The sequence below is a fragment of the Haliotis rufescens genome, unplaced genomic scaffold (genome assembly GCF_023055435.1).
Source record: "Haliotis rufescens isolate VD_foot unplaced genomic scaffold, xgHalRufe1.0.p SCAF_20, whole genome shotgun sequence".
NCBI lineage: Eukaryota > Metazoa > Mollusca > Gastropoda > Lepetellida > Haliotidae > Haliotis > Haliotis rufescens.
In genome coordinates, this window is record NW_025963891.1 from 6,609,417 (window position 1) to 6,629,731 (window position 20,315).

Sequence of the window (20,315 nt, forward strand, 5' to 3'; positions counted from 1 at the left end):
TACTTAAATAAATCGAAATCCATTATGATAGTATAGAATTTCAATTATTAGAAAAGACGACGGAGACATTCCTATGGAATTGTGTGTGGCAGTAATGGTGGCTATTGACTGCTTGCGCCCTCCCGGGAAGTGGAAGTATCCGTTATTGACAGAACATATAATATTTATCACATCTTATTGAGGAGATGAGAGGTTATTGAGGCCGTGTTGTTCAATATGCCTCCTCCACATTAAATCCGGCATTGTTTCTCAACGATTTGAGTATCCCAGCACTTTGATAATATTCAGATTTGTTCTTCAATGCTCTCCATTAAAATAATATTCGGTTTATTTAATTAATCACGACAAGAACACCTAAAAGACACATATTGATGTTACGGACTGTGTAACGCTCGGTCGACACAGCGGGTTGTAGGCATAACAATAGCTCAAGCTTAATATTGTGAGTGAGTGAGTGCAATTCATTGCAGACAGTCTGCAGCTTTGTCTTTTCCTACGGTTGTGTGGCGACTGCCTGGGAAGAAGAGGGACCGTCCTATGGTTGTGTGACGACTGTCTTAAAGGAAGAGTGGCCGTCCTACAGTTGTGTGGCGCCTCTCTGGAAAGAAGGATGGCCGTCCTACAGTTGTGTGACGACTGTCTGGAAAGAAGAGTGACCGTCCTACAGTTGTGTGGCGACTGTCTGGATAGAAGGGTGACCATCCTACAGTTGTGTTACGACTGTCTGGATAGAAGGGTGACCATCCTACAGTTGTGTGGCGACTGTGTGGAAAGAAAGGTGACTGTCCTACATTTTTTTGCGACTGTCTGGAAAGATGGGTGACCGCCCTACAGTTATATGGCGACTGTTTGGAAAGAAGAGTGACCGTCCTACAGTTGTCTGACGACATTTGATATTTTGTTAATCATAATCTTGTCCTAACAATCACAGTTTGGCCAAATTGAAAAATCAAAGATTATCATTAATTAGATTACCAGCTTATTGTTAAGTGGCCCCTCAAGTGCGGCCACACAAAAAAACTTCCTGTGTCCTGAATTAAGAAATCTAAGTTGTTCAAAGAGTACAATGTCAAAGTTGTGCTTTTGCATAACCTCCCACTGCTTCTTGCACGGGATACCGGGTCCGATTGAGTGGTCATTATACGAGACATTGTCACAAGTAGTGTGTGGAGCCTTCGGTCTGAGGACCATCAAAGAACTATCTCCATTCGCTCTGAGGGAAATGCAGAGAATTTCACGCTTGTTTGCTCGAGCTAAAAAGCTTTGACTTGCGTTTTCTGAGATGGAAATTCTAATTCTCTTCCACAATGTAAAACTAAAGTTCATTCTCGGATTTTCCGACCCTCAATTCAAAACAAGTTGTGTTTCTTTCACCACGCCAGGTCTCATCAAGACTGGAAGATTGACCAGCCCATCACATACTGTATCAACACCAGGAGAATGGTAGCAGAGAAACGCTCCGAGATTGTCCCATCAATTCAGGCCTCTTCACCTCCACCAATTTGCCGTATCTATTTGTCCCCTGGCTCACGAGTGTAAGAATCGCCTCCCCTAATGCGATTATTTCCGAACCATCGAGTGTCTAAGAATCGCAAGCAGGTGGAGGAAATAAGATATTTGATTAGATCCCCGGATTAACGGGATTTGAGGTCATTTCCGGTTATCGAGTTACTTGACCATCAGCGGCATGTTTCAGCAAGATGGCGGGGGTTTGAGGTGTGAAGGGTTTCGCCAGACAAAGCAGGGCTGATTACTGCCCAAAACGACGTAGTTACTGTCAAATGTTTGCCAATAATTCACTTAGTTGATCCAAACTGATGTCCAAACTTGTAATTCCAGCAGAACCGGGAGATCTATGAATTCTCCTCGCCACTGTTTGCCTAAACTTGACCCGACCAATTGGTTCCGACCTTTCCTTGTGACTCGAGCTGCCATGGTCATATTTATGAGATAGATAGTACATGGTGGCAGAGTGCTTCATAACTTGGTTAGTACACGGTGTATAAATCATACACTCCATATATTCCCCGAGAACTGACCGATGGTTCAGCGTTGAGGTGCTGGACATGATAAAGCCCCGTTCACATGGTGCAACTAGTTGGTACAACACGTTGTATGCTATTAGTTACATGCGTCAGACGTTGGTAAGACTTGATCTATTTGTGTTCGTTGAACTATACAACTGCTCTGATACCGTTAGGGGACTTTAATTGAACAGGGGAACAGCGAGTACCGTTTGACACGCTTGGGATGTCCCACTGTGCCTTAGTGATTGGTAGTGCAGCTATATCTAACGCCGCTGCCTCGCTATTAGGCTGCCTGTCGTGTATGCAAACTTGATGAGTGCTTGTTCGTGATTAATATTTGATTTTGGAATTATCTGTATTTGATAATTCTAAACCGATTATTTACGAAACATATGACACAAGACGAACACGATACAGATACCAGTGTTTCACTAGTCGTGTACCCACGAGACATCCAGTTCTCTCCAGGAGCACCCTCATCTTAATAATCGCCAGGTTTTTAAAAGATGACGGAAAGTAAAATGTTAAAAAATATGATTATTACTATGTTGTTGTTCTTATTTGAGCCATTTTGGATTTTTGTATTTGCAGAATTTCTACAGTTTTGCATGCGGTGGCTACATCGCCCGGACACGGTTGACGTGGAACAAAACTAGGATCCGTGAGATCCCAGATGAACTGCCCCACAGATACAAGACATACCTCATAGGTAAATATTTGACCACATACCTGTTCCTACCAGACAGACCCCACAGATAAAAGACTTACATCATAGGTAAATATTTGACCACATACCTGTTCCTAACAGACAGACCCTACAGATACAAGACATACCTCATAGGTAAATATATGACCACATGCCTGTTCCTAACAGACAGACCCCACAGATACAAGACATACCTCATAGGTAAATATTTGACCACATACCTGTTCCTAACAGACAGACCCCACAGATACAAGACATACCTCATAGGTAAACATTACTGTGAAATAGTACCCGGAATTGGAGATGGGTCATCTAGACGTGAAGAAGGCAACAAAGGAATTTGTCCAAGAAGTTCAGATTAAGCTCCAGGTATATAGATAATCTGATATCATTCAATAATGGTCATAAAGCCAATTTCCTTCCACTGATTTACTCACCTGAGCTAGAAACCAATTAGCGCACCCCATCTGTTTCATATGAAGATCAATACATAAAGATTCAGAGGAACAGAACGCTATAGACAAAACGTCATGACAAGGTGGATGAATACAACATTCCAATACTCAACTTTCCAATCATGTCGAACAATATTACAGCAACTTCAGAATTTGGTGTTCACATTTCACAACTTTTAAGATACAATCGAGCGTCTAAGAGCATTTAAAAAAGTATCATACGACTCTTGCTTAAAAGTTGTGAAATCAAGGTTTTAACATTCAAGGCCTCGAGAAAGTTTTCAAAATGTTTTATGGTAGTTGTGGAGGACATTTCATCATGACCATGTCTTCCTATGTTTATTTTTTAGTTGAACAATTGACTTGCCTTTGCATGTGTGTTATATCATCCTGGTTTCATCCCTGTTTGATAGTGATTCATAAACACATGGTCTAGTATATAGTCGGAATGATTTCTTAAGATCATAAAATAGGCTTTGTGACGTGTATTTACTAGTATCTGCATGGGGGAACGATTTAGACACTGCTTCAGCTACAGATGGGATAACATCTGCCCGCCTCAGTGGTCTAGAGGTTTGCACGCTTGCTCTGAGAGTGGAAGGTCTGTAGTTCGATCCCAGGCCGTGTCATCCCAAAATAAAATTAAAGAAGGTACTTGTTGATATTCTGCCTGTCGCTTGGCATTACTGGTCCGCTTGGTGTCAGTATAATATGGGGTTTTCATGTTAAACTGCGGCATGGTATTTCAGTGGACTTGCATTATTATTATTATTATTATTATTATTATTATTAGTAGTAGTAGTAGTAGTAGTAACAGTAATAGTAGTACACAAGGACAAACACACTCACATGTTTATTTGTTTGTCAGATGCGCTATCTAGTTGACAGAATAACGAGATGCTATATAGTGTTGTCAGATACGCTATCTAGTTGACAGAATAACAAGATGCTATATATTGTTGTTGTCACATACGCTATCTAGTTGACAGAATAACAAGATGCTATATATTGTTGTTGTCACATACGCTATCTAGTTGACAGAATAACAAGATGCTATATATTGTTGTTGTCACATACGCTATCTAGTTGACAGAATAACAAGATGCTATATATTGTTGTTGTCACATACGCTATCTAGTTGACAGAATAACAAGATGCTATATATTGTTGTTGTCACATACGCTATCTAGTTGACAGAATAACAAGATGCTATACATTGTTGTTGTCAGATACGCTGTCCAGTGGCCAGGAAACCAGTGACAGTCCTGCCTTGAAGGCTCTGCGAGCGGTATTCAAGTCATGCATCTCCAGATCATCAAGGGTCGATGACGTCACCCGAGTCACAAGTAGGCCCCTAAGTCAATAGACACATGCGCTTGTGGCGGAAGTAGCTCGGTAGACTGTCTTGAGAGAGTTATACATATTACCTTTAAAACATAAATCAATGCACAAATGTCAGAACGTCAAGTCTGAAAATGTCAGAAGACATTCGAAATATGGCAGGAAGTTGAACTTTTTTAATGTTTCGAAAAAGTAAAAATATAATTAAAGATAAACGTAGACGTGTAACCAGTAGATGTGAATCTGATTTAATAACGTCATTGCCGGAGGAAATCTTGTCGTGGGTCTCCTGGAAATAATGAAGGACACTTTCTTTTTACTTCAATACAATATTTCATATAGACTGGACCTGTAAGCTGCATACTATGGGGTCCTGGGGGAGGCAAGTCAACGTGTTCGTGTTCTCATGTCTCCCTCCTTGACATTGCTGGAATGTTGCTTTAAGCGGTGTAATACCCAACTCACCAACTCACCTTACATAAACTACACGTTGTCTCTGTTTAACCTGAAACCGTGTTTGCTTGACGACTGATCGCGAGACAGGTTGGTCCCGCTGACACCTTGACGACCACACAACTGCCTCATCGGCAACATCTTCCACATGCCCTTGTCTGGTACTTCTCCAATCTGTCAAATATTTTTAGTTCCCCAAACGGCATTGACAGCAAGCGTCTTCTTGTGGACACGTTGCGCAGAGCATCTCACTAATTCCGAAGGCAGTAGAGTAGAGGCAGAATCGTAGAATCAATAAGTAGGGCCTGTGAACCGCGACTTGCTGTCAACCTTTGACGGTGTGCTGTTTATCTCACAGTTTTGCCACCTAACAACAGGAAACTGCACCTCCAAAAGGCCGTTAACACATCCAAATCAAGCTCTAGCATTCAATGAAAGCGGGATCCGTAATGCTACATAGACCAGCATGGTTAAGCAGTCCTTCATCCGAGATGGAATACGGCCTGGAGATGTTGTCTCTGACTGAAGAAACACATTTGGGGATGGCTGTGATGGCTGTATAATAAGTATATATTGCCCTCTACATTTGTATCTGGTCTGCAAAGGTCACTGCCAAACATACTAACGGGGTGCGGGGATGAGTGACAGATTTCCGACTCCTATCTATAGTATTTCTGACCAGGCAGTGGATGTGGGGGGAGAGTTGGAAGTAGGATGAAAAAAGGTGAATGTGTAGACGTGTCTGAGTTGGCTTTTAAGCGATATTCCAGCAATATCACGGCGGGGAAGACTAAGAATTAGCACCATACAGTGTATTTATGTGGGGAATGGAACCCGTGGCTTCGGTGTGATGAGCCAACAGCGGTTTAACTACTAGCAAGGCTGCCCCACCCCCACTGTGTAGAAATGAAAGCTCTTAAAACACAAATATAAACTACACCACACCACCCAACACAACACAAGAAAAACATAAACACACACCACAACTCAACACACACCACAACTCAACACAAACACACACCACAACACAATACGACACAAACATACAACACAACACACAACACAAACATACAACACTACATGTACATACAACACAACACAACACAACACAACACAACACAAACATACAACACTGCATGTACACACAACACAACACAAACATACAACACTGCATGTACACACAACACAACACAACACACAACACAAACATACATCACAGCACACAACAGAAACATGCAACTCTACACAAACATACAACTCTACACAAACAGACAACTTTACACAGACAACTCTACACAAACAGACAACTCTACACAAACAGACAGCACAGCCTACAGCTAGCACACAACACCACAGCACACACGGCACTGTAACCTTGAGCTCTGCATCTGAATGAGGTCATCAAGCTTGGTGTTAGCGCTGGTGTCCAGATAGCAACGCTGCTACACTCGAGAACAAAGTTTTTTTCAATGAACAAACGGTATAATTTCTTTCCGACATCCACATTACTACATGTGTTTTGATCTAAATCAATCAACTGAAACTAATCGTGTTAGATATCAGCTAAATACGTAAAACTGTTTTGTTTTCGCCTGCGGTTACATCACCGAGAGTGAAATAACTGTGTGAAGCAAGTTGCTGATGATAGGACCTCTGATATCATGGGACAAGCTCTGTACGACCTTCAACACTTTTCACGTCGTTAAAGGAAGTGGAACGTATTTTTGCAACCGATGAGGATATCTTGGAAGTAGTTACACAAGTAAAACAAAAGTGTTGCCCTATGTTCCCCGTCCGTATATGCCGTGGTGACATCCATCACATCAGCCTATTTGCACGAACCCGTTTCTTCCCAGTGTAGCCTTTTGCCGCTTGAAATTTATTTTGTAATTTGACACACGTTTTTCTCATTCTGTAAAGTTCAACGATTCAAAAAGTCGAAATTAAGTGATCTTAAGATTATAAGAGTTGGAACAATTTGAAAGGAGTTTTTGCTCAAACCGTAGAGTAATTGACTTTGATCACCTCGTCGCTCAATGCGGAAAGCCCTATAATTGTTTTTGCAATGAAAATATGTCAATCTAACCACGAGAGCTTTGAATTAACCGGGGCAGCATTTCTTCCATTCCTTATTGAAGTTTTTGACACGGACGAAGACTAGTTGAAAGTTTTCTGTAAATTTCACAAAGTTCATATGCTCTCTTTTCTGAGAGGAAAACGTGTCATTTGAATTTGTAATGAAAGAATAAACGTAATGGCAAGGTGCTTTCCAAGTAACCTCAACCATCCCCTAGTGTCGTCTGGAGCTGACCTAACTTTTGACTGTAATTTAGTTAATGCAATGCTTGGTTTTCTTCATTTTCAAAGGAAACCTTTTTTCCTGTAAATTGAAATTAAGTTAGGATATGGAGCGTCAGTGGGGTGTTTGGTTGCGTCAGAATTGTACATTTGATTGCGTCAGTATTGTATTGGATTGTGTCATTAACCGAAACAAATGCCCACTCTGCCGATTGTATGAAATATGTGACGTATTTAACTATCTGCTTGAAAAAGAGAGGAAACAACTCATTTATAAATATTACTATATTAAACCATATGTAGGTCTTGATTCTCATTTTAATAGCCGAAGATTGGGAACATCGAGAAAATTATCTAAGTTATGTAAAATAATCAAGGAATATCTCATCAATGTTTTTACAAATTTTCAGCTGTATCCTGTACCTGATCCGACTGCTCGGAAAAGATATTTATGACATTGTAATCCTGTTTTCCTGTACATACAGTTTGTTTAATCAATACTTGTATCTCTAATGTCGCTGCTAGCGGCCTGAGTGTAAGAAAGTTCACTTCAGCTCAGTCAGTCGGATATTTGATTGTGTGTATTATGTATTTGAGTGAATTATAATCAGCCGTCCTGTATAGATAGATATGTCTTGGACAATTATGTCAGACATCAGCAGGGATACAGCATCGCAAGTTGTGTTGAAGTGGAAACAGACATGCTGAAGTGACGTTGTGTCTTCCACAGTGACGGAATTCTTCCACTCCCTGGGGGGTCTCCACCTGACGAACAACACACGTGACAGCAGTTTCGATATGACGTCATTGCTGGCTAACGTGACGCGACTGTATGGCGCCACGCCCTTCTTCAAAGTTCTCGTGCACGGACCTAGCAAGATATCGGTAAGTTCATATTGTTGAGTCAAGAAAGGAAAAGAAAGACACTGGGGTTTACACCAGGGATGGAAGGGGCACAGTGTCAGACAATCATACCGGCGTGACCCAGAGACCACAGTCAGCCCTGTAGCAGCGCAGTCACATATGTAAATGCACTAGCACATTGGGACGCTGAGGCACTGGGAAGTTTTGCGAAGTTTTGCTTATTAATAGGAATCTGTAAAACACGAGAGACATGGAGAAGCTAAAACTATGGAAGCCTTTTAGGTCCATCTGCTACATTATTTTTTTCTTGAAATTTCAAGATAATAAGATAAAATTTCAAGATAATGATTGTGAAATTTCAAGATAATAAGGGGAAATTTTAAGATTTAACTTTAAATTTCAACGTATGGATCTTGAACACACAAAAAACAAGTGGCCCTAAAAGTTTTCCATATTAAACTTCTAAGTCCCTGATAAATATTATTTGTAATCACAACTGTCAATTATTACAACAAACACAAACAAATATAAACCGAAAAAGGACAATGGCTTATGTCACTTTTATTTTGACGCCTTTGTTCCCAACAGAAAGCCATCAGCATGGAGAGGCTGTCTTCACATCTGTTACTGACAATATATCAATAAACAAATTGAGTTTTGTTTCAATCAATAGCAAAGTAATACTTCAGTGTCTGAAATAGATATATTGCATTCCGCAGCAGGTTTAACAAATTAGGATTCTAAAATGTTGGTCGAGCTGCCCGTGTTCTACGTGACGTCAAAGCATTACCATGTAATGTATGTGAGGGGTGTTCTTTTCCCGATGACGAGTATCCAATATCCAACTGCCGACTGTAGGCTGTGTCTACGACACACTTACATGTATAGACAGTTCTCATGTCGTAGAAATAACTCTCCACTGAAATATATTAAATCATCACGTATTATTTTTTGAGAATATATACGTGGTATTTCCCAACTTGAAGTTGCAATATAACATCTCGCATTAACAGGAATGTGAAGCATTGAGCTCCACTGGTCAAATGAGCTCCATAGCGACTAACATCTCCTTACACTAACATAGCTCCTTGTATACTTGTCATTTGATCATACCTACTTGTGTACTTGTGTCCTTGTATCATAAAGACTTGTATTTGTATTGTTAGGACGAAGCTGATATCACCCCAGTCAAGCTGCCACACTGTGCATGTTACTGTTAGCTGCCCCTATTACGTGACTCGCCTGTCATCTCATATTCTGGCATCAGTTGTAGGCCTACTTGCGTGGTAAATGCTATAATCACCAGACTATCCTTGCCTGGCACTAGATCAACACGATTCCAGGCAGGGACGGTGGTGTTGGTGAAGATGATTCTGTGATGCTACATTGATCCCCGCTCCGCGGATATTGCCTCATTGCTATGTATCGCGGGTAGGGGAAGATGAACATACCCATGTCTGGCAATAGCTCGCGTCTACACCAAGTCTACTCCACGTCTACATCACGTCTACACCACGTCTACACCACGTCTATTCCACGTCACACCACGACACACCACGTTACACCAAGTCTACTCCACGTGTACATCCCGTCTACACCACGTCTATTCCACGCCTATTCCACGTCACACCACGACACACCACGTCTACACCAAGTCTACTCCTCATATATTCCATGTCTACATCCCGACTACACCACGTCTACTCCACGTCACACCACGTTACACCACGTCTACTCCACGTCTATATCCCGTCTACACCTCGTCTACTCCACGTCACACCACGTTACACCACGTCTACACCACGTCTACTCCACGTTTATATCACGTCTTCACCACATCACAACCCGTCTACACCACGTCTATATCACGTCTACACCGCGTCTACTCCAAATCTACACCACATCGATTTCACGTTACACAACGTCTACTCCACGTCTACTCCACGCACACGCACACATGCACGCATACACACACAAGCACACACACACACACGCACGCATACACGCACGCACACACGCACGCACACGCACGCGCGCACACACACACAAACACACACACACACACACACACACACACACACACACACACACACACACACACACACACACGCACGCACGCACACACACACACACACACACACACACACACACACTCCAACAGTCTATAACTGAGGTGTCAGCTAGGCACGAGACTCTGTATCCATTATCCCTAGGAACCGGAATAACGATCAAGGACAAACACATAACCGGTTGCTTGTACACAACATTGATATAGAAACAATGTACCGTCCTCATCAACGGTCTTATTTCCTAAACCCCCGCTTCTGGTGCATGATGGGGTAGTTTATAACCTCAGTGACCAGGTCTCAGGGTTGACCCCTCTCTGTTGGCGGTTGACCCCGTCGGTTTGACGTCCATAGATAAGACTTGCCAGTAACCCCATGTCACGACACAGCAGATAGGTCTGCCTCGCCATTGATAGCTGTTAATTGCGAACATCGGGCTCGAGAATGTTTGAATAGACAACAGTGAAGGCGATGATAGTGTCATTAATCAAATGTTTGACCATTTCTCAATATCACCATTGTCCCATCTGCTGCTGTGTCGGAATGTGGGAGGCAGTAGCTGCAAACCCGTTAGGATAGCGTTCAATCACCTCACATGCCTTTCATCACTGTCACAAAAAGCAGTAAAATTGCAATTCCTTACCCCGAATATTCGAAATTCTCCACGTGCTTAATATAAGCGATAGACACCCCTATTTGAGGACTGTGAGTGTGAGCAAATGATTGAGTGTCTTGCAGTTTCAGATGTCTTCTAGGACAGATCTAGACACAGGGAAATCACCTCTCCCCATTAACTGCTGCTACCAACATAGTTTCATCTTTCAAATGTCACTTATGTATATTTGTAGGATTTCAGTGTGTTTCAATGATGACCATGCATTCTTGGCGAACACGCTAGTTTCAGTGTCTCTCATAGTTGAAATGACCATGCATTCTTGGCAATCACGATAGTTTCAGTGTTTCTAATAGTTGAAATGACCATGCATTCTTGGCGAACATGCTAGTTTCAGTGTCTCTCATAGTTGAAATGACCATGCATTCTTGGCGAACACGCTAGTTTCAGTATCTCTCATAGTTGAAATGACCATGCATTCTTGGCGAACACGCTAGTTTCAGTGTCTCTAATAGTTGAAATGGCCATGCATTCTTGGCGAACATGCTAGTTTCGGTGTCTCTCTCAGTTGAAATGACCATGCATTCTTGGCGAACATGCTAGTTTCAGTGTTTCTCATAGTTGAGATGACCATGCATTATTGGCGAACACGCTAGTTTCAGTGTTTCTCATAGTTGAAATGACCATGCATTCTTGGCGAACACGCTAGTCTCAGTGTCTCTAATAGTTGAAATGACCATGCATTCTTGGCGAACATGCTAGTTTCAGTGTCTCTAATAGTTGAAATGACCATGCATTCTTGGCGAACACGCTAGTTTCAGTGTCTCTCTCAGTTGAAATGACCATGCATTCTTGGCGAACAAGTTAGTTTCAGTGTCTCTCTCAGTTGAAATGACCATGCATTCTTGGCGAACACGCTAGTTTCAGTGTCTCTAATAGTTGAAATGACCATGCATTCTTGGCGAACACGATAGTTTCAGTGTCTCTAATAGTTGAAATGACCATGCATTCTTGGCGAACACGCTAGTTTCAGTGTCTCTAATAGTTGAAATGACCATGCATTCTTGGCGAACACGCTAGTTTCAGTGTCTCTGATAGTTGAAATGACCATGCATTCTTGGCGAACATGCTAGTTTCAGTGTCTCTCATAGTTGAAATGACCATGCATTCTTGGCGAACACGCTAGTTTCAGTGTCTCTCTCAGTTGAAATGACCATGCATTCTTGGCGAACACGCTAGTTTCAGTATCTCTCATAGTTGAAATGACCATGCATTCTTGGCGAACACGCTAGTTTCAGTGTCTCTAATAGTTGAAATGACCATGCATTCTTGGCGAACACGCTAGTTTCAGTGTCTCTAATAGTTGAAATGACCATGCATTCTTGGCGAACACGCTAGTTTCAGTGTCTCTAATAGTTGAAATGGCCATGCATTCTTGGCGAACATGCTAGTTTCAGTGTCTCTCATAGTTGAAATGACCATGCATTCTTGGCGAACACGCTAGTTTCAGTGTCTCTCTCAGTTGAAATGACCATGCATTCTTGGCGAACACGCTAGTTTCAGTATCTCTCATAGTTGAAATGACCATGCATTCTTGGCGAACACGCTAGTTTCAGTGTCTCTAATAGTTGAAATGACCATGCATTCTTGGCGAACACGCTAGTTTCAGTGTCTCTAATAGTTGAAATGACCATGCATTCTTGGCGAACATGCTAGTTTCAGTGTCTCTAATAGTTGAGATGACCATGCATTCTTGGCGAACACGCTAGTTTCAGTGTCTCTAATAGTTGAAATGACCATGCATTATTGGCGAACACGCTAGTTTCAGTGTCTCTAATAGTTGAAATGACCATGCATTCTTGGCGAACACGCTAGTTTCAGTGTCCCTCTCAGTTGAAATGACCATGCATTCTTGGCGAACATGCTAGTTTCAGTGTCTCTAATAGTTGAAATGGCCATGCATTCTTGGCGAACATGCTAGTTTCAGTGTCTCTCATAGTTGAAATGACCATGCATTCTAGGCGAACACGCTAGTTTCAGTGTCTCTCTCAGTTGAGATGACCATGTATTCTTGGCGAACACGCTAGTTTCAGTGTCTCTCTCAGTTGAAATGACCATGCATTCTTGGCGAACATGCTAGTTTCAGTGTCCCTCTCAGTTGAAATGACCATGCATTCTTGGCGAACACGCTAGTTTCAGTGTCCCTCTCAGTTGAAATGACCATGCATTCTTGGCGAACATGCTAGTTTCAGTGTCTCTAATAGTTGAAATGGCCATGCATTCTTGGCGAACATGCTAGTTTCAGTGTCTCTCATAGTTGAAATGACCATGCATTCTTGGCGAACATGCTAGTTTCAGTGTCTCTCTCAGTTGAGATGACCATGTATTCTTGGCGAACACGCTAGTTTCAGTGTCTCTCTCAGTTGAAATGACCATGCATTCTTGGCGAACATGCTAGTTTCAGTGTCCCTCTCAGTTGAAATGACCATGCATTCTTGGCGAACATGCTAGTTTCAGTGTCTCTCTCAGTTGAAATGACCATGCATTCTTGGCGAACACGCTAGTTTCAGTGTCTCTAATAGTTGAAATGACCATGCATTCTTGGCGAACACGCTAGTTTCAGTGTCTCTAATAGTTGAAATGACCATGCATTATTGGCGAACACGCTAGTTTCAGTGTCTCTAATAGTTGAAATGGCCATGCATTCTTGGCGAACATGCTAGTTTCAGTGTCTCTAATAGTTGAAATGACCATGCATTCTTGGCGAACACGCTAGTTTCAGTGTCTCTAATAGTTGAAATGACCATGCATTATTGGCGAACACGCTAGTTTCAGTGTCTCTAATAGTTGAAATGGCCATGCATTCTTGGCGAACATGCTAGTTTCAGTGTCTCTCATAGTTGAAATGACCATGCATTCTTGGCGAACACGCTAGTTTCAGTGTCTCTCTCAGTTGTGATGACCATGTATTCTTGGCGAACACGCTAGTTTCAGTGTCTCTCTCAGTTGAAATGACCATGCATTCTTGGCGAACATGCTAGTTTCAGTGTCCCTCTCAGTTGAAATGACCATGCATTCTTGGCGAACATGCTAGTTTCAGTGTCTCTCTCAGTTGAAATGACCATGCATTCTTGGCGAACACGCTAGTTTCAGTGTCTCTAATAGTTGAAATGACCATGCATTCTTGGCGAACACGCTAGTTTCAGTGTCTCTAATAGTTGAAATGACCATGCATTATTGGCGAACACTCTAGTTTCAGTGTCTCTAATAGTTGAAATGGCCATGCATTCTTGGCGAACATGCTAGTTTCAGTGTCTCTAATAATTGAAATGACCATGTATTCTTGGCGAACACGCTAGTTTCAGTGTCTCTAATAGTTGAAATGACCATGCATTATTGGCGAACACGCTAGTTTCAGTGTCTCTAATAGTTGAAATGGCCATGCATTCTTGGCGAACATGCTAGTTTCAGTGTCTCTCATAGTTGAAATGACCATGCATTCTTGGCGAACATGCTAGTTTCAGTGTCTCTCTCAGTTGAAATGACCATGCATTCTTGGCGAACACGCTAGTTTCAGTGTCTCTCTCAGTTGAAATGACCATGCATTCTTGCCGAACACGCTAGTCTCAGTGTCTCTAATAGTTGAAATGACCATGCATTCTTGGCGAACACGCTAGTTTCAGTTTCTCTCTCAGTAGAAATGAATATGTATTCTTGGCGAACATGCTAGTTTCAGTGTCTCTCATAGTTGAAATGACCATGCATTCTTGGCGAACACGATAGTTTCAGTGTCTCTAATAGTTGAAATGACCATGCATTCTTGGCGAACACGCTAGTTTCAGTTTCTCTCTCAGTAGAAATGACCATGCATTCTTGGCGAACATGCTAGTTTCAGTGTCTCTAATAGTTGAAATGACCATGCATTCTTGGCGATCACGCTAGTTTCAGTGTCTCTAATAGTTGAAATGACCATGCATTCTTGGCGAACACGCTAGTTTCAGTGTCTCTAATAGTTGAAATGACCATGCATTATTGGCGAACACGCTAGTTTCAGTGTCTCTAATAGTTGAAATGGCCATGCATTCTTGGCGAACATGCTAGTTTCAGTGTCTCTAATAATTGAAATGACCATGCATTCTTGGCGAACACGCTAGTTTCAGTGTCTCTAATAGTTGAAATGACCATGCATTCTTGGCGAACACGCTAGTTTCAGTGTCTCTAATAGTTGAAATGGCCATGCATTCTTGGCGAACATGCTAGTTTCAGTGTCTCTCATAGTTGAAATGACCATGCATTCTTGGCGAACACGCTAGTTTCAGTGTCTCTCTCAGTTGAGATGACCATGTATTCTTGGCGAACACGCTAGTTTCAGTGTCTCTCTCAGTTGAAATGACCATGCATTCTTGGCGAACATGCTAGTTTCAGTGTCCCTCTCAGTTGAAATGACCATGCATTCTTGGCGAACATGCTAGTTTCAGTGTCTCTCTCAGTTGAAATGACCATGCATTCTTGGCGAACACGCTAGTTTCAGTGTCTCTCTCAGTTGAAATGACCATGCATTCTTGCCGAACACGCTAGTCTCAGTGTCTCTAATAGTTGAAATGACCATGCATTCTTGGCGAACACGCTAGTTTCAGTTTCTCTCTCAGTAGAAATGAATATGTATTCTTGGCGAACATGCTAGTTTCAGTGTCTCTCATAGTTGAAATGACCATGCATTCTTGGCGAACACGATAGTTTCAGTGTCTCTAATAGTTGAAATGACCATGCATTCTTGGCGAACACGCTAGTTTCAGTTTCTCTCTCAGTAGAAATGACCATGCATTCTTGGCGAACATGCTAGTTTCAGTGTCTCTAATAGTTGAAATGACCATGCATTCTTGGCGATCACGCTAGTTTCAGTGTCTCTAATAGTTGAAATGACCATGCATTCTTGGCGAACACGCTAGTTTCAGTGTCTCTAATAGTTGAAATGACCATGCATTATTGGCGAACACGCTAGTTTCAGTGTCTCTAATAGTTGAAATGGCCATGCATTCTTGGCGAACATGCTAGTTTCAGTGTCTCTAATAATTGAAATGACCATGCATTCTTGGCGAACACGCTAGTTTCAGTGTCTCTAATAGTTGAAATGACCATGCATTCTTGGCGAACACGCTAGTTTCAGTGTCTCTAATAGTTGAAATGGCCATGCATTCTTGGCGAACATGCTAGTTTCAGTGTCTCTCATAGTTGAAATGACCATGCATTCTTGGCGAACACGCTAGTTTCAGTGTCTCTCTCAGTTGAGATGACCATGTATTCTTGGCGAACACGCTAGTTTCAGTGTCTCTCTCAGTTGAAATGACCATGCATTCTTGGCGAACATGCTAGTTTCAGTGTCCCTCTCAGTTGAAATGACCATGCATTCTTGGCGAACATGCTAGTTTCAGTGTCTCTCTCAGTTGAAATGACCATGCATTCTTGGCGAACACGCTAGTTTCAGTGTCTCTCTCAGTTGAAATGACCATGCATTCTTGCCGAACACGCTAGTCTCAGTGTCTCTAATAGTTGAAATGACCATGCATTCTTGGCGAACACGCTAGTTTCAGTTTCTCTCTCAGTAGAAATGACTATGCATTCTTGGCGAACATGCTAGTTTCAGTGTCTCTCATAGTTGAAATGACCATGCATTCTTGGCGAACACGATAGTTTCAGTGTCTCTAATAGTTGAAATGACCATGCATTCTTGGCGAACACGCTAGTTTCAGTTTCTCTCTCAGTAGAAATGACCATGCATTCTTGGCGAACACGCTAGTTTCAGTTTCTCTCTCAGTAGAAATGACCATGCATTCTTGGCGATCACGCTAGTTTCAGTGTCTCTAATAGTTGAAATGACCATGCATTCTTGGCGAACACGCTAGTTTCAGTGTCTCTAATAGTTGAAATGACCATGCATTCTTGGCGAACATGCTAGTTTCAGTGTCTCTAATAGTTGAAATGACCATGCATTCTTGGCGAACATGCTAGTTTCAGTGTCCCTCTCAGTTGAAATGACCATGCATTCTTGGCGAACATGCTAGTTTCAGTGTCTCTCTCAGTTGAAATGACCATGCATTCTTGGCGAACACGCTAGTTTCAGTGTCTCTCTCAGTTGAAATGACCATGCATTCTTGCCGAACACGCTAGTCTCAGTGTCTCTAATAGTTGAAATGACCATGCATTCTTGGCGAACACGCTAGTTTCAGTTTCTCTCTCAGTAGAAATGACTATGCATTCTTGGCGAACATGCTAGTTTCAGTGTCTCTCATAGTTGAAATGACCATGCATTCTTGGCGAACACGATAGTTTCAGTGTCTCTAATAGTTGAAATGACCATGCATTCTTGGCGAACACGCTAGTTTCAGTTTCTCTCTCAGTAGAAATGACCATGCATTCTTGGCGAACACGCTAGTTTCAGTTTCTCTCTCAGTAGAAATGACCATGCATTCTTGGCGATCACGCTAGTTTCAGTGTCTCTAATAGTTGAAATGACCATGCATTCTTGGCGAACACGCTAGTTTCAGTGATCATTAAGCATTGGCAGTGTTCAGACCCGGAAATGTACATGTGGTGCTTTGTTTGAATGGGTATTCGTTGTTTAGACATTGTCTTTAAAGTCTTGATGTGTTCGTCAACTGGTCAATAAGTGCAAATGTAAGTGTTGTTCATACATTGCCTGGACGTTTTGGTGTGTCCGTAGACCGATCAAGAAGTGAATAGATAATTCTTGTCTTCAAGTTGATGTGTCCTCTGGTCAAGAAATGAATGTTTAATTGTTGTACAGACATTGTCTTCAAAGTCTTGGCGAGTCCGTCCTCTGGTCAAGAAGTGAATGTGTAATTGTTGTACAGACATTGTCTTCAAACTCTTGGTGAGTCTGTCCTCTGGTCAAGAAGTGAATGGTTATACGGTGTTCAGCTATTGCAGCACTGCCCTGATGGGAATCCCCCATATTAACTCCAGACTGATATTTTTGTCAAGCTGTAGATGGCCACTGGTCAGATCTGCAGCGCCGCGAGAACACATCTCGTCAGTACCATCTTAATTCAGCCGGCCAGTGGTCACGGACCGGACATGGCAGGATATGCAGGACCATTCATGGAATTTGTCCTAATCTCCCCTTCCCTGACTAGGACCGCCTGCATCCACGTCATATACCCCATGCAATCAGCTTCGCCAGAACGGATTGGGGAGACAGTAGAATCCAATTATGTTTAGTTGCAGAAATCAATCTTAATTAAAATCTGCGACAACTTAGAAACAGCTAACAATAGAAGAAATATATGGTTCCTGACAAGAAATGAAGTTAGTATAAGCGATCAGTGTAGAGGCACCCCGGTAATATTGGAGTTTGTTAATACGGCGCCTCAGCGTTGTCATCCAACCAACCCGCAGCCTGCTGCTGGCGCCTGGCCAAGCCCGACTGGTCCGTATGGTCACTGCTATCTGCTGTCGACCGGGCCGGCCGACCGGACACCACCAGATAGGACGATACGGCCGTCATAGCAATCAGAAAGGCTAAATCTCTTTTCGATTACCACTGATAAATTACAGAGTGTCTGGAGGAGGGGATTTACATACGTGCCGAATCAACTGTCGTGGCTCCCCAGCCAAACAGATAATAGTCAATTATATGCCCGATTATTTGATAAACTGGTATAATTCTTACGATTGATTTCAACTTTTATTATAGGTGGAAATGCCACGGTGGCCATCTATCACGCCATTATCGTCTTTACTTTAGCGGCTAGATCCCAATGATGTGTAGATACGACACCAGGGGTAGTTGAGGCAGGGTTACATCGTCACTGTCAAGTCCTATACACCAAGTACCTTCAGGGCACTAAGTCATGCATTGCCTCCTCTTGTGGGCGTCACATGAACGAAAGCTATGTTAACCGGTAATGGTAAACTGTATAATAACGTAAGGGTTTGTGATTTTGAAATATCGTTTTCAAATTATCAGACGGGATGTAGTATTAACGAGGGCTTGGATGCAAGATTCGGAAAGCAATGGTAGAGTGTTTTCTTTCACCAATGTACACATTTCAGTATCAGGCTGATCCAAACCTAAACTGACATTGCAAATGGATAGTCCTTCATATACGGGTCTTTTCTCGAAAACAAGTATCCAAATATATCCATACCTCAAAATAGAACAATAATAAATCTGATATAAAGGGGAATAAGGGATCATTAATTGTGCGTTACAATATCACCAGGACGATCTCTAACATAATTAACACTATTTCAAAGTCGGCTCCGAAGCTTCACATCTGATAAAGCAACATGATTGCATGCGTTGGTTTTACGCCGCTTTCAGATATATAAGAGCCATATCATGACGGGGGACACCTCACGTGGGCATCACCGTTGTGCCCACGTGGGGAATGAAACCCGTGCCTTATCCGGGTGACAATGGGCCTTCGACAACCCATGCTTGTCATTAGAGGCGACCATGCTTGTCATTAGAGGCGACCATGCTTGTCATTAGAAATGACTGCTTGTCGTAAGACGTGACTAACGGAATCGGGTGGTCAGGTTCACTGACTTGGTTTATGCATGGCATTGTTTCCTAATTGCCTAGATCGATGCTCATGATGTCAATCACTGGGTTCGATCATTTACCGATCGCCATCTTGTAGCTGGTATATTGCTGAGTGCGGCGTTAAACAACAAACAAATAGTGCCAAAGCGGTATGGGTGGCCCAGTTTTCCAAGGTGTCGCAGTTGGTCGTACTGTAGTTACTTCCATTAGCTGTCACAATCAACTTTACCTGGTTCGAGTCCCAGATGCGCCATGGGAGTCATGGGTTGTTGGCACCATTCCTATTATATAATTACACACAGACAGGTCTTAAATGGACTCCCCTGGCTGGGGTTTCTGGATATCTTGTTTTTTTCACACACACACCTCACCTCACCCCACCGCACCCCACCACGAGTAAGACGTGGTTAGCTTTGGTCTTGTCATTGGGAGGGCATTCTGAAGCTCCGAGTGACCCCTGGGTGAGTCAGTTCGACTGCAGCATGGACAGCCGCCAGTTTGTACCCCCCTGGGGGTAGGGCAGCATACCAGGTGATGACCTCAAGTGCAAATGCTCCGACCCGTATTATTGACGCTTCTACTGGTTTTGATTTCGGAGAGAACATTTACTGAACTTGCATGTCACGTACCATGTGTTATTAGTGTGCTCGTCCTCACCAGAGTGAGGACTGCACGTGAGAGGACTGCACGTGAGAACTGCACGTGAGGACTGCTCGTGAAACACGCCTGTAGTTACCAACCTTCGGTGCTGGGCGGCTATCTCCAGTACTGATATAACAGACACGAACAAATATAGAAGCTAGATGATTTATTACCAGAAGATTGAGACATTACCCAAAGTGATAGTTCTCGCCGTGGACATTGAAGGGCCATCGACCAGCTGTTCCTATACACGGTGTAAGACTGATGGGCCATCTGAGAAA

The 20,315-nt window shown here is 42.6% G+C and overlaps 1 protein-coding gene across 1 annotated transcript in view; it reads left to right on the forward strand.

Annotated features, from left to right (window-relative positions):
- Positions 1 to 20,315, forward strand: part of LOC124150387 (endothelin-converting enzyme 2-like) — an 89,264-nt gene that overhangs the window by 51,869 nt on the left and 17,080 nt on the right. Inside the window, exons 3-5 of the mRNA XM_048400992.1 lie at positions 2,619 to 2,736; positions 4,418 to 4,534; positions 8,011 to 8,165. Of these exons, the coding sequence (XP_048256949.1) occupies positions 2,619 to 2,736; positions 4,418 to 4,534; positions 8,011 to 8,165 (390 nt within the window). The remainder of the gene's footprint in view (positions 1 to 2,618; positions 2,737 to 4,417; positions 4,535 to 8,010; positions 8,166 to 20,315) is intronic.